Consider the following 12,565-nt stretch of genomic DNA (forward strand, 5'->3'; position numbering starts at 1 on the left):
CTGGATATAAATATTGGACAGAATTTTCTAGACTAGTAGTGGTTTATAATAATATAACAGATAGGTATTCTAACATGTCTGATGCTGCAATATTCAATGTAATATCTCCATTACAACTCACACATTTGCAATGATACGATCCACCATCAGCCAAATGTCAAAGGAATCCATGCTGTATGTATATGTTTTCTGAATGGAGATGTAATGTTGTTGATGGATCTGTTAAGGTTTTATCTAGATATCTACATAGGAAGGTTGAATGAGTGGGAATCAGAGAGTTTTAATGCCTTGAAGTCCAAGAGAAGGATTTCACCAAAGCTACAGAGATCGGAAGGCACCTCCAGATTGGAGCAACAAGTATGAGCTAGTGGTGTACTGTCAGAAACTTGAAACCCTAAACCCTAGGCTCCTCAAAGCCACTTTTGTGGCCTGAAGTACACCAACACCAACCACAGCTTTATCGTATACTTACATATGTGTGGATATATTTCTTTTGCTTGGGTGACAGTAGAGATTGCTGCTGGCCACATTCGTCCCTTCTCTCCCAAGTTTGTCATCAGCTTTATGCAGAAAAGAGAGAGAGAGAGAGAGAGAGAGAGAGGATGCTACTAGTTTTCCTAAGAGGCATGCATTCATTCGTAGACTGATAGTAGACACACAGCATTTATCATCTATGGGAATTGCATTCAACCGAACAGAAGAGCTCCCCTTACTCTCTTCCATCTGCATCAGGTGTAACAACAACAGCGAAGAACGATGGCAACAGCATTCAAGGAGAGGAACAATTAATGGGTCATGATGGTCTGTGAGAGAGTCAATGGCCACAGGAACTCGCATAGGGGTGTCTTCCTGTCTCCTCCATAGCATGATGAGAGCTCACGCCACTTTTCTCATGCCTTCTCTCCCTTTGTCTCCCCCCCTCCTTTCCTTTCACGAAAGGAGAGTGAGAGAGTGGCTGCATGCCTCCGCAGCCGCAGTTGTGAGGCATGACTGTGGAGGTCCCATTCGCGGGCCCCCACCGCGGGCCCAGTCTCTCCAAGGATTTAACGGCACCTCTTCGATCTGCTCATCTTGTGAGTTTGACATGAATCAATCGAGCCTGCACATGGAACGTATTATGAAGGAGCCATGGTGGGAGTTCATTGCCGCAAGCAGGGATTCATGATTAGGGTTTGGTTGGTGGCTTGTCATTTGCATGCATGCTTCATGATACCAAAAAAAACATTTACTCTCCCAATTCTATCTTCGTCTCTCTCTCTCTCTCTCTCTCTCTCTCTTCTCTATATATATATATAAAACTATGCGACTTAATATTCTTATATCCATCCTAATAAATTTATAGGAACTTTAATATTAAAGTCAATAGTTACCACATGAAGATATTTCTTGCATATAATCTATTTATAATAAATAAATGTTTTGCAACTTATTTTGTTTTCAATCATCAACTTCATCATATGATTCATTATCTAAATTCTTATCAGAATTTAAATACTTCAAAATATCTCTTTTTATTCTTATGAATTTGGAAGTAATTTATTTTTCCTTCATCCATCATCCATCTTTATAATTGTCAAAACTCTATTAAATAAATTAGTCAATGAAACTAAGTCATAATAAATGGCAGATATGCACAAATTTTACAACAATTCAACAATATGCAACATTTTGATCTCCTACTGCTTCCCAGAGTGTAAATAGTATATATCCAATATCACAGAGCTGAAAACATTCAGTCCAAATGCATGCATGCTCAAACAACCAAATCAAAATAGCTAAGACATCGTTGACATCACGCCAACGCCTTGAGTGTTTATTGTCAACCAAGAGATGCAATAGCAGTGGGAAGCTGAATGAGTGGAGAACATGAAGATATGGCTTCAGGTCACCAATCTATGCCAAGTTGCCTTGAGTTGAATAGTTCTTCGATATAGACAATGACAGGAGCGGATGTTCTGATGTAACTCTCCATCTGAATCTTCGCTGATGCCTCTGTGATCACAAAACAACTTGTCAGCAAGAAAAACCCATCTGAAGATTAAAGTTTTAGTCTTAATCGGTTTGTGCCATCTAATTTTCAAGTACATAATGAAGGCTTATAACAATTTAAGCTGTTGTTTAAGTCAAAAGAAAACTTGTAATCATATAAAATTAGCTTTTGGAACACAATTTAGAGATTCCATGTTTATATAAAGACAAATTCTGAGCATTAAGTAGGATAATATCTGTGCCCACACACAGTTGAGCTAGAATCCTAGCTAGGGCATTAACTCCTTAATCCTATCACCTCAAAATCAAATATTGATTCTGTTAAGCTATTATCTATGATGTTCAAAACATTTACAAACTAGAATTCATGTGATTTCAACAAATTATAAGTAATCAATGATCCATATGATTGAACAGAATCCAAGTAACCTGATTGAGGTGATGACGTAGAGCATGTTGATTTTGAGGTAATAGGTTCAAATAAGATTTTAGCTCAACCATGCATTAAGCTTTAGAATATTTAATAAATGGCATGCAATAGTAGTGCCATTTCGTTGCAATCCATTAAGTTAATGTCACTTCACTATACTATATTATGCTAGTAGTCATTTTCTCTTAATGAAAACTTAAAAGGGTTTAAAAAAACAAAGAAATGTATAAATGATCCAAGTACAATAGTGATGAGACTCATGAGAATACTAAAAAGACAATGATTTTTAGCAGGCACTTCATGAAGCTTGTATGTTGTTTTGTATTTGAAGCATGGACATCATGCAAATTGATGCCTACTTTACCATATAATTTGATGAATTAGAAAATATTGTGCAGGAAGGCAGTCGTAAAACTATTCAAACATTGGAATTTAGAAAATTCACCATCTTCATTTAGTTTCTTCAATAGCTGTGCTTTTGTAGGTAGGGCATACATTCCTGCAGCAACTGCTTTCCTTATGGCCCATCCATGGTGAGGAGCAAATACCTTCGCATAAGCTTTTGATGCTGGATCCCTGAGAGAATTTCCACTGCAATGGTAAAAAAGAGAAAAAAAGATGAGAATTTTTTATGAGATGACCTGAAAAACATAAAAGCCCTGAAATCATAAATGACATATCAAGCATGTGATTAAAATAAATATCATATAGACCAGAATATTTCTGAAATCAACTACTGTTTAATTGGCACACTGTTAAGTCTGCAGTTGTTTCCCAGTGTTTTTGCTAAATCAAAGTCAATACACCAGTTCACCACATTTTAAAATGTCTCATTTTTCTGAGCAATTTGACCAGTTTGGGCTCGTATTACAAGCATAGCAACATTTTCATATACAGCATAATACAAAGATGCCAAAGAAATGTCTGTTAAGGTATCAATTGGGAATTATATACCAGCAGCACACAGGTTTGTCAACTTGTCACATGTGAAGCAAGAAACTATGTTTTCTGAGCAAATAAGATGTGAAATTGAACACCTTCAGAATAGCATAGCATACTAAACCCAGCAAAACACATGAGCAGAAAAATGATGTATATTTGGATCAGTGGTATCCATTTTATACTAAATTATTGCACTATGCATCTCCTAATTTGATGATCAAGTGTTATTTGCATAGCATACTAAATCCAGCATACATATGAGCAGAAACTAAATGAATGATGTCATATATTTGGTGCAGCAATATTCATTTTCTACTGAATTATTTCACTCTGCAACTCCTATATTAATGACTAACAAGGGTTATTTCCAGGAATTTACTCGGCTACTAGGCAGGCAGAGGTAAGACTTTGTTCATCTGAACCCCCCAGTATTCGCAATGGTGAAAGCCTCATCTACTTAGCTGCCATTATTGTGCGTAAAACTACAACTTACCATGCACAGAACAGAAAAGGCAAGTTGTGGAACATTGCATATTGGACTGAATCATCAGTCCATAAAAAGTTAGTATTTAAAATACGAAGAATCAACACCTTCCAGTACACAAGATAAGTAGAGAAATTTGAGTTATTTCATATTTCTCATAATGCGTGAAATTCAAATCAGTAGTTCTGAATTGTAAGTTGGTAAAGTTAATCAAGATCTAGTGACACATGTTGAATTCCAAAGAGCTTTAGGCTCCAAATTCTTTAAGCTTTAATATATTGGTCAGAACCTGGTTGATTGGGTTAAAGCATAGGATAGACTTAACTGCTTCCTAATTTTATTTAGTTTGACACCAGTTATTTCAGCCAGAATCGTTAAGGAATTAGAACGTTGCTTTGAAGTAAGCAAAGTACCACTCACCACCATATTTTTATTGTTCTTCTTATTCAAGAATAAGAACAAAGTCAAACTGCTCGTGTGCTTGTTGCTTACTGAAGCTTATTCTATGCATTTATTTTGCATCACATCACAGAATATTTAGCACACACATTATGGTAATACAAAAAGGAAAAATTGCCATACTCTGTTACTAGAATCTGCTCAAACAAAATTTTGACCATATCAAGTCCACGCTTGACTCTGAGCAGATTACGTGAATGGCTACCAGCTTGTCTCACAGAGTCCTGTTGAATGTCTAACTCAAGCAAAGAGTGCAATGTTGAGATAGAATTCGATGCCTTAGATAGATCTTCGACCTGATTGCACATTCCCAAAAGAAGGATAAAACAAAAGATGATGTTACTTCAGATGAAAAGAAGAATAGCAATGAATTTGAATTGACAATTTGGCATGACTTATCGGCCTACAACTCATAATACGAATGATCCATTCATACTGAAAAAGCTTAAACTTAAAGTGAACACATGATTCCTTGTAGAGGTGGAGTTCCCCAAGATGCATCTATTCACGAGCAAGCTATGATGCAATTAAATTGGTCATGATGTTTCTTTATGCTGATAATTAGGACTAAATTTGAAACGCAATATTACCTAGATCAAAAACCCATCACCACAATCATCGAAGATGATTACTGTCAATATAAGGTTAGCATTTAGCAAGAACTCGAAATCATGGCCTATCCAGATTAGACGAGAGAGAAATCTGCCTAAGAACCAAAAAATAATTGGTAGGTAAAAAGCCCTCCAATAAAAGTTGCAATTTATGCTCATGAAACCATAATATGACCTCCAAGTCTCCAAATTTCCTAGAATTTGATAATATATTTGAGACAAGGGGAAATGATAAGTTATGCAGGATAAACCAACTTTATCCTAAGAGACCAAACAAGCAAATGGAACGAACCCATCGATTTATAAGATGTCCTCAAAGTTTGCAATTCCAATCAAGGTTCGTCGTACTACAGCATACCGCTTGGTATGGACGGTATGTACTAGTCAGATAAGGGACCGGTATGGGTGGTACATTAATACGCCCCCAAATACCATATATCAGTATGCTCGATATGACTTGGTACAGCTCGGTATGTATCGTACCGACAATTGGTTGGTACACCAATACAGATCGGTAAGGCAAACCATGATTCCAGTTAGACCGGTGATTCATGACTTCTGTTCTTATGGCTTGCCATGTTTGTAGATGACCACACTGGAACAAGGAGGCCGAGCTAATAAGTTCTCCTTCTACGGCCTTGACCAAGCTAGAATAAAGCAGATTTAAGAAAATAAACATGTATGCAGACTAGCATGACTTTGACATGAATATCATGGTAATAAGCCTCTAGATCTTATATAGGGCTAGCCAAAATTTCATGCTTCTTAAAACCAGAAAAGGCTCCTTTTTATCTAGAACATTAGAAACAGAAATAGGTGCAAATAAAATCAAAGTTACTGATCGTATCAGACTAACCATTAAGTGCCTGACATTCACAAGTCTGTATATTTAGGTGGCTTTTGCCTCCGTGAGAAATTTAAGTAAATTTAGATTAATATAAAACATTTGGTAAAATTTAGTTTCAATTTTAATAGCCAAATTGTGGTTTATATTTCAGGGTACTCCGACAAAAAGGTTTAGAAAATGATGATGCAAGTGCCTCCGTGTGCCTCTCTAACAGCTATTCCGCATTCGTCATCAAAGAATTATGAAAGGACTCAAGTTCATGAACAGAAGTGACAACAACACTTGCAAATTACTCCTGGGATGACGGAAGGTCTATACTAATCTTCATGTAGCGAATATTTGTTGAAACCTCTTTATTAACTCGCTGGTGTCACCAACCATGTGGCTTTTGTTATGTCATATTCTTTTTTTTTGGGAACTTTTTTACCTGTAGTTGCAGTAATTTTACTTGATAATGGCTTCAAATCTATCTTGTTCATTTACTTGAGTAAATAAAAACAAAGAACATCAACCTCACAGAGCAAGCATGATGGATACAGAGCCCATACAACAGAGGAAGGATATAAGCCACATGCCCTTTTCCAAGGAAAATCGACTATATTAACCTAAATACAGATACAACCAGCTCCAGTAGAATTGAAGCTCGAAAATAGGTCACAAGCCAGCATATTGGCTAAATAATTACCTAAGACCTGAGATTGTAAAATGAACCAACAGCATATTCTTATTTAGGCACTTTCAAGTATCTCATTGCAGAGACTGGTTATTGCCTTTGAATTACAATGACAATTCCATATCAAAGTTTACAATTCAGGTATCCACAATTTCATTTAGTCTATCTTCACTGTCTAGGAAATACAAGCGATCAGTAGGAACATTAATCCTCGAACTCCCAATTTGAAATTTCACTACCCATTAACTAACTTCTGCACCTTGTTCTACGAGATAATTTGTTTCTCTCATTGCCTTTCCAGATTAACCTATGCAAGCACCCAAGGTTCTGCCCTAATAGAATTTTGCGCTACTATTAGCAAATTCACTCCTAATCAGCAGTGCAACAGATAATGGTAATTCTTCTGCGGTTGCATGATTCCCTACCCTCTAATCACTCTTAGAGCCGTTGCTTTCCACATCACAAAGATCATGTCCTCAGAATTAGATAAAGACTCACATCAAACAATTCTTCATGTTTCTTTAAATAAAAAAAAGCTCCTTTTAGGCAAAAGAACTGGAGGCAGAAGAAAAGGTGGGAATTTCTACGAAGAGAAGATGAACTTTAAGTTCTCCAACAAGAAATCAGCCTATTTCGAGAATTCCTAGATCAGCAAGAAAGTGAATTCCGGCTCATCAACAAGAAATCATCCGAACGCGAGAACCCCTAGATCACCAAGAAAAGAAATGGGACCTTGGCGACGTAATCCATCTCGGCGAACTTGAAGGCGATGCCCAAGCAGCCGAAGAGGACGGACACGTGGGAGCAGGCGCGGGAGAAGGGGGCGACCTCCATGGACGCCGTCTTGCAGTTGGCGGCTTCCGCCAGGCCCTCGAATGCCTCCGCGATTCGCCTCAATGGCTTCTCCCCTACTCCTCCTCCCTCCATACCTCCGTCTTCTTCCGATCTCTCTTCTCTTCTCTTTCTCTTCTCACAATTAGTGAAAAGAAGACGCAGCCAACAACGAAAAAGCGAAGGAATATTCTAAGAAATAATATTCTAAGAAATATTTAAATATTTATTTTTTATACCTTAAATACGGATTAGTGTATCAGACCAACTTATCAATAATATTTTAATATTTATCAATTTTTTTTAAATTACTAATCATAATTATAAGTATCAAATTATTTTTTAAAAAATAAAAAGTGGAAATATATATATATATATATATAATAATAATAATAATAATAAACTTAAATTTAGAGAGGAAGATATGCAAATCACTGACTTAGTGGGGTTGTATATATATATATATATATATATATATATATATATATATATATATATATATATATATATATATATATATATATATATATATATATATATTCATATATATATATATATATGTGTATATATATATATATGTATATATATATATATATGTGTATATATATATATATGTGTATATATATATATATATGTGTATATATATATATATATATATATATATATATATATTTGTAATTTTATCCCCTTTTTTTAATAAGATATCACATAAGAATACATATATTTTCCTGTACTGTATTTACAAAGTATTTGTTTGCTAGTCAATTTAAAGTTTGTTTATTTGGATGTAAACATCTTAATGCCCATTATTCCAAATCACAAATGCATGCAAATCCTTCAAACTTATGTAGAATTGTGTTGATCTATTTATTTATATTTTAAGTGAAAATGAGTAAAATGATCTGATGGAATTCAAAGATATTGTGGAAAGTAGCTTGTTCTAGATTGGTTTATATGTGATCCTGAGAAGGGCATGTAGGTTTGAGTTCTAGAGAGATATGACATGAACTCCATTGGTCTATGACTGTAAGTATCTATAAAGATATAGAGTTCTAACTAATGCCAAAACCAACAAAAAAACTAATGTTGACATTGCTTGAATAGTCCTTTGCAAAGCCATTCAAGTTGTCCTGTTCTCTCTCTCTCTCTCTCTTCTTCTTCTTCTTTCTTCTTGAACATCATGCTTGATCTTCTTGTCTGAACAACCTTCAACAATAATTTTTATTTGATGTCTCCATCAGTGATGAAGTCTACCCTTATAACGAGGAAATAAGATTAGTTCATCAATTTCAGTAATTTGAGAAGAGAGAAATATGATCCGATAAACTGAAAGTTTCTTAACCCTCAAATCGGCACCGGTATAAGAGGAGATTAAATCAACATGACCAAAGCATTTGATACTTTTTTCTGCCTTGAAATCTTTTTTATTGTGATTTTATATCCCAAAAATAAAAATTTAGCTTTATTTCCTTAACTAGACATGAATGCTTAGTGATGTCTATAGAGGATGGATTTACTGCTAAACCATATCACCTGTGAATTCAAGAAACTAAAGTATTTGCTAGAAAATTTTAAGACAACAATTGACAGATTAAAATCATTTAACAGCAAACGGATGTTGTATTAAATACACGAAGAAATTCTTTTCCAAGCTCCAGGAGTTGTCTCCAAAGAAAAATTCCAAGGAATCTAGAAAGAAGGTCAGGGTAGTCAAACATAGTTTCTCAAAATTTTATTTTTTTTCTTTAAATTTTCTAGTAGCAATAAACAATTTGGTGTTTTCAACACTTACATGTGAGCTTTTTAATCCAAAAAAAGAAAAAAAATGAGAAAAAAAAAACTTAAATGTGAGGTCTATGTATGACCACAGGTATTCAGAAAACTCCAATTAGAAATGGGAAATGTTGTACAAAGAGGCATCTCTTAAGAAAACAATAAGAAACATTTCATGTTACCACTTAAGTCGTGGATGTGGCACGTATCCGCGAATGCACCACCCAGGACTCAGGCACCGCTACTGCCTGTGCCGGAGAGTTCTAACATTTATGTAGTATTTACTCTCCATCACCCAAATTTGATTCTTGTCAACTATATTTTCTGTCTGAAAAAAGATAAATAAATCTGAAACGCTTGGATCGATACATGCTTACTGTATCATATTACATAAGCAGAATAAGAGAGTAATTCAAAAGCAGTGCTGATCCTCATTAACAGCTTCCTGTCAGTTGGAATTGAACTTGTTTTCACATAGCAGCAGCTGAAAAGTATATCTAGTAGAATGGACAACACAAAGTACATGAATTTAATCTTCAACATAAAAGCCTGAGTGGATCATATGACAAGAACGCAAAACAAAGATCATATAGCTCGGAAAGATTCAAGGCAACAATTGTGCTAAATATCAAACACCACAATCCCATTTTTCACATTTAACAAGTGACAAAGGTCAAGCTTGATACAGATTCTGTCCAAGAAGAAAGTACATGAATTAACAGTTCCTACTGAAACAGAAAACAGACTAGAATTACGACAATGTGGCACAATAAAAAAAGAGAACTCAATCATCTGCAGATAACTGATGCTTCTGCTTCGTGATTATGGCTTGCAACTTGTCAATCTTCCCACTTTTAGTCTTCTGCTGAGCACTTACAGAATCCTCCTGGGCACTGCATAATTGCAACTTGATCTTAGATCCAAACTTCTTGGGAACACTGCTCCAACCATTCCTTCCCTGCCCTAGCTTCTTGATTTCTTGCTTCATACTTGTGCACTCCTTTTCAAGCTCAGATACTCTCATCCTCATATTATCCATGCCCACCTTCAGATCCTTGTTCTCCCTAACAGCAGTCATCCACCCTCCAGCTTCACCTGAACAAGCAATTCCACTCCTAAGTGGTTGCGAGCCATCAAGGTTGTCAGAGACAAGCAAACATCCAGCAACGGATGTCCTTAGTTGAAGCTGCTCGAAGAAGAGGACTTGAACCACTACTCTTAGAGGGAGCCTCTCATTCTGTGCAGCATGAGTGCAAGCTTCTAGTGAGAGCTTTTGGCAATCCATCAGCCGGCAGAGCTGCTCCCTCTCAGATTCTGAGAGCCAAGGGTGTGCCTGCACATGGATTGTGTTTTGGACATTAGCAAATATCTGTGCTTGATAAAAGATGATAGATTGCAGTATAGAAATCTATGTATCATTCATTACTTAGCTAGTTTTAAAAGATTCCAAAAACACAAATTAAGCCAGATACAACTTCTGAAGAGCCACAAGATTGCAACAAGTACCTTCAGGTATATGTCGATAGCACGGTATAGACCATCATCCAGTGGACGGGCATAATCAGGTATAGCAGCAGCCAACTTTTGGAACTTCGGCATTTTTAAATTGATATCTGGTGCAACCTCTGCTAGATAACCATCAATTAGCTTGGCAACAGCAGTTAATGGCACCAAAGATGGGGAACCAATCAACTGCTCATCATTGACAGAACCAGGAGAGGAAGCCCCAGCCGTGCCGGTAGCTTGATCAGTGGCTATGAAATGATCAAGCATCCGTTGGACACGATCAACATTGTAGAGAGCCTCCATGGAGAACTCAAAAGTTGGGAAAAGTAGATCTTCCAAGTCTGCCTGGTCTAGCTGCATCCCTACCCTTCTCTCCAAATTTGAAATGCATGATGGACTAGCTTGCAGAATAATGGCTGTCCGAAGAAGACCAATCACAATCTTAGTTGATGCTGCACCCTTTTGAAGAGGCAACAGGCTATCGATCTCTTCAAGAAGATGCCTCTGTTCTTGTTCCGAAGGTGCAGCTGTCAAATTTCCTTGTGCCAGACTCGGACGCCTATTCAGTCCGGGCAGATACTGTTTAGCATATAAGATCAGAGAACCTGCAATGATCTCTTGTCTGATACCTCGAGATTTCATCACAGAGATCAACCTCTTATACAAGGGAAAACTTAAAGAAGAAACATCTTCATACCACCAATCCGAACTACAATTTCTAGGCCTGGCTCCGGTGCTTATTCCATTCCATAATACACTGCCACCAGGGCTTTGCATGGCACCATGCTCCATCATTGGCCAGCCAAATAGATTTGGATCTGTACAAGCCTTAACAGCCAAAGAATCAATGCATCTCTTGATAATCTGAAGGTTTTCGGCATGAGGGAGAAGATCATCACATGTTTGGAGTGCCTTAATTGAATCTTTCCAGCTATGAAGGACAACTTGATTGAAGAAGATTTCTGTCTGAGCAATCAAGTTACCTTCTGCTATCTCTTCTGTCATTTGAAGGTGCTCAGAAGCACAGCGCAGGTAGACAACGTTTGAGGAAGTGAGTTCTAACTTCATGCCATAGCAGAATTTAGCCACAAGTTCGAATGTTCGAGCACCACCAGTAACATCATGCAGCTTTATTAGAGTATCCTCTTCTTCATCAGAATTCTCCTTGATTAGTTTTTCCAAAAGACCACTTTTTGACAATAGAGGAAACTGAAAGAAAAAATTTAATATAATTCTTGATAAACAGAACTAGATTTTCTCTAGAAAAAAGCCAAACCGCAAAGCCTATTATTCAAAATGTCGTTGGAGATACATAACTTACAGATTTCTTATCAAGTAATGTGATTCATAATTCTTTGTTATCAAAGCAAAAACAAAAAATTCCAACTTTAAAAGATTTTCTGTGATAGCATAACAGCTTAACCTTATAGTATGATCAAATAGGACCATGTATATCAATGTACAAGAACATGAATACACTGTACAAGCTGGATTCAGCTTAATTTACTTAGTTATTGTCCTTACCTTGTGGAGGTGGAATGATATTTCTCCAACTTCAACAGTAACATCACTTGGAAGCCCAGTTGTGCAGAACCTGGAAATTTCAGAATAAGTGATCTTCATTCAAACCAAGATTTTGGGAATCACTGAGTTGAATCTAAACGAAATGTATATGCAGATCAAGGATTGCATAAAATCCATAACAACATGACAAGGTCATCAGTCTGGATAATCCAATTCAAACCAATTTTAACACCACAGTTTGTTAAAAGTGCTAAAGGGCCGCCAAATATACCTTTCCATCTGACCTTCAGCATAGAATTCAAGTGAGATCCATCAGATCTTCAACATAGAGTTCAAATGAGATGATCTTAAGACAATAAGCATGTATTCACAAAATGAGCAACTAAAAAGAAGAATAGCTATTTTATACATGATATTATTTTGCTTTTCAGCATTTCAAGGAATCAGATACCTTGAGACGAACATAATGTATAGCACTTAAGGTGACAAATCCATA

General features: G+C 36.3%; 2 protein-coding genes across 8 annotated transcripts in view; both read right to left on the reverse strand.

The window, feature by feature from the left end:
* Positions 1 to 1,607: 1,607 nt before the first annotated feature.
* LOC103983539 (accelerated cell death 11) lies at positions 1,608 to 7,433 on the reverse strand. The gene is made up of 4 exons (XM_009400769.2): positions 7,168 to 7,433; positions 4,428 to 4,600; positions 2,865 to 3,010; positions 1,608 to 1,992 (listed from the first exon to the last, which is right to left on the reverse strand). The coding sequence occupies exons 1-4, from the start codon at positions 7,360 to 7,362 to the stop codon at positions 1,886 to 1,888; spliced, it is 621 nt and encodes a 206-aa protein (XP_009399044.2). The 5' UTR covers positions 7,363 to 7,433; the 3' UTR covers positions 1,608 to 1,885.
* Positions 7,434 to 9,642: 2,209 nt separating this feature from the next.
* Positions 9,643 to 12,565, reverse strand: part of LOC135612051 (BTB/POZ domain-containing protein At1g30440-like) — a 4,940-nt gene continuing 2,017 nt past the window's right edge. For all 7 annotated transcript variants that reach the window (XM_065107788.1, XM_065107786.1, XM_065107785.1 and 4 more), the window contains 3 exons: positions 12,070 to 12,139; positions 10,546 to 11,754; positions 9,643 to 10,372 (listed from right to left, as the gene is read on the reverse strand). In XM_065107788.1, coding sequence (XP_064963860.1) covers positions 9,824 to 10,372; positions 10,546 to 11,754; positions 12,070 to 12,139 — 1,828 coding nt within the window. In that variant the 3' untranslated portion in view covers positions 9,643 to 9,823. The remainder of the gene's footprint in view (positions 10,373 to 10,545; positions 11,755 to 12,069; positions 12,140 to 12,565) is intronic.

Source organism: Musa acuminata, chromosome BXJ2-5 (genome assembly GCF_036884655.1).
Source record: "Musa acuminata AAA Group cultivar baxijiao chromosome BXJ2-5, Cavendish_Baxijiao_AAA, whole genome shotgun sequence".
Taxonomy (NCBI): Eukaryota; Viridiplantae; Streptophyta; class Magnoliopsida; order Zingiberales; family Musaceae; genus Musa; species Musa acuminata.

Excerpts from the sequence above, each read along its gene's own strand:
- LOC103983539 (XM_009400769.2), bottom strand. The coding sequence starts at position 7,362 with ATGGAGGGAGGAGGAGTAGGGGAGAAGCCATTGAGGCGAATCGCGGAG. Across the intron at positions 3,011-4,427 it reads GAGCAGATTCTAGTAACAGA|TGGAAATTCTCTCAGGGATC; the intron begins GTATGGCAATTT and ends TTACCATTGCAG. Across the intron at positions 1,993-2,864 it reads GAAGAAACTAAATGAAGATG|AGGCATCAGCGAAGATTCAG; the intron begins GTGAATTTTCTA and ends TTGTGATCACAG.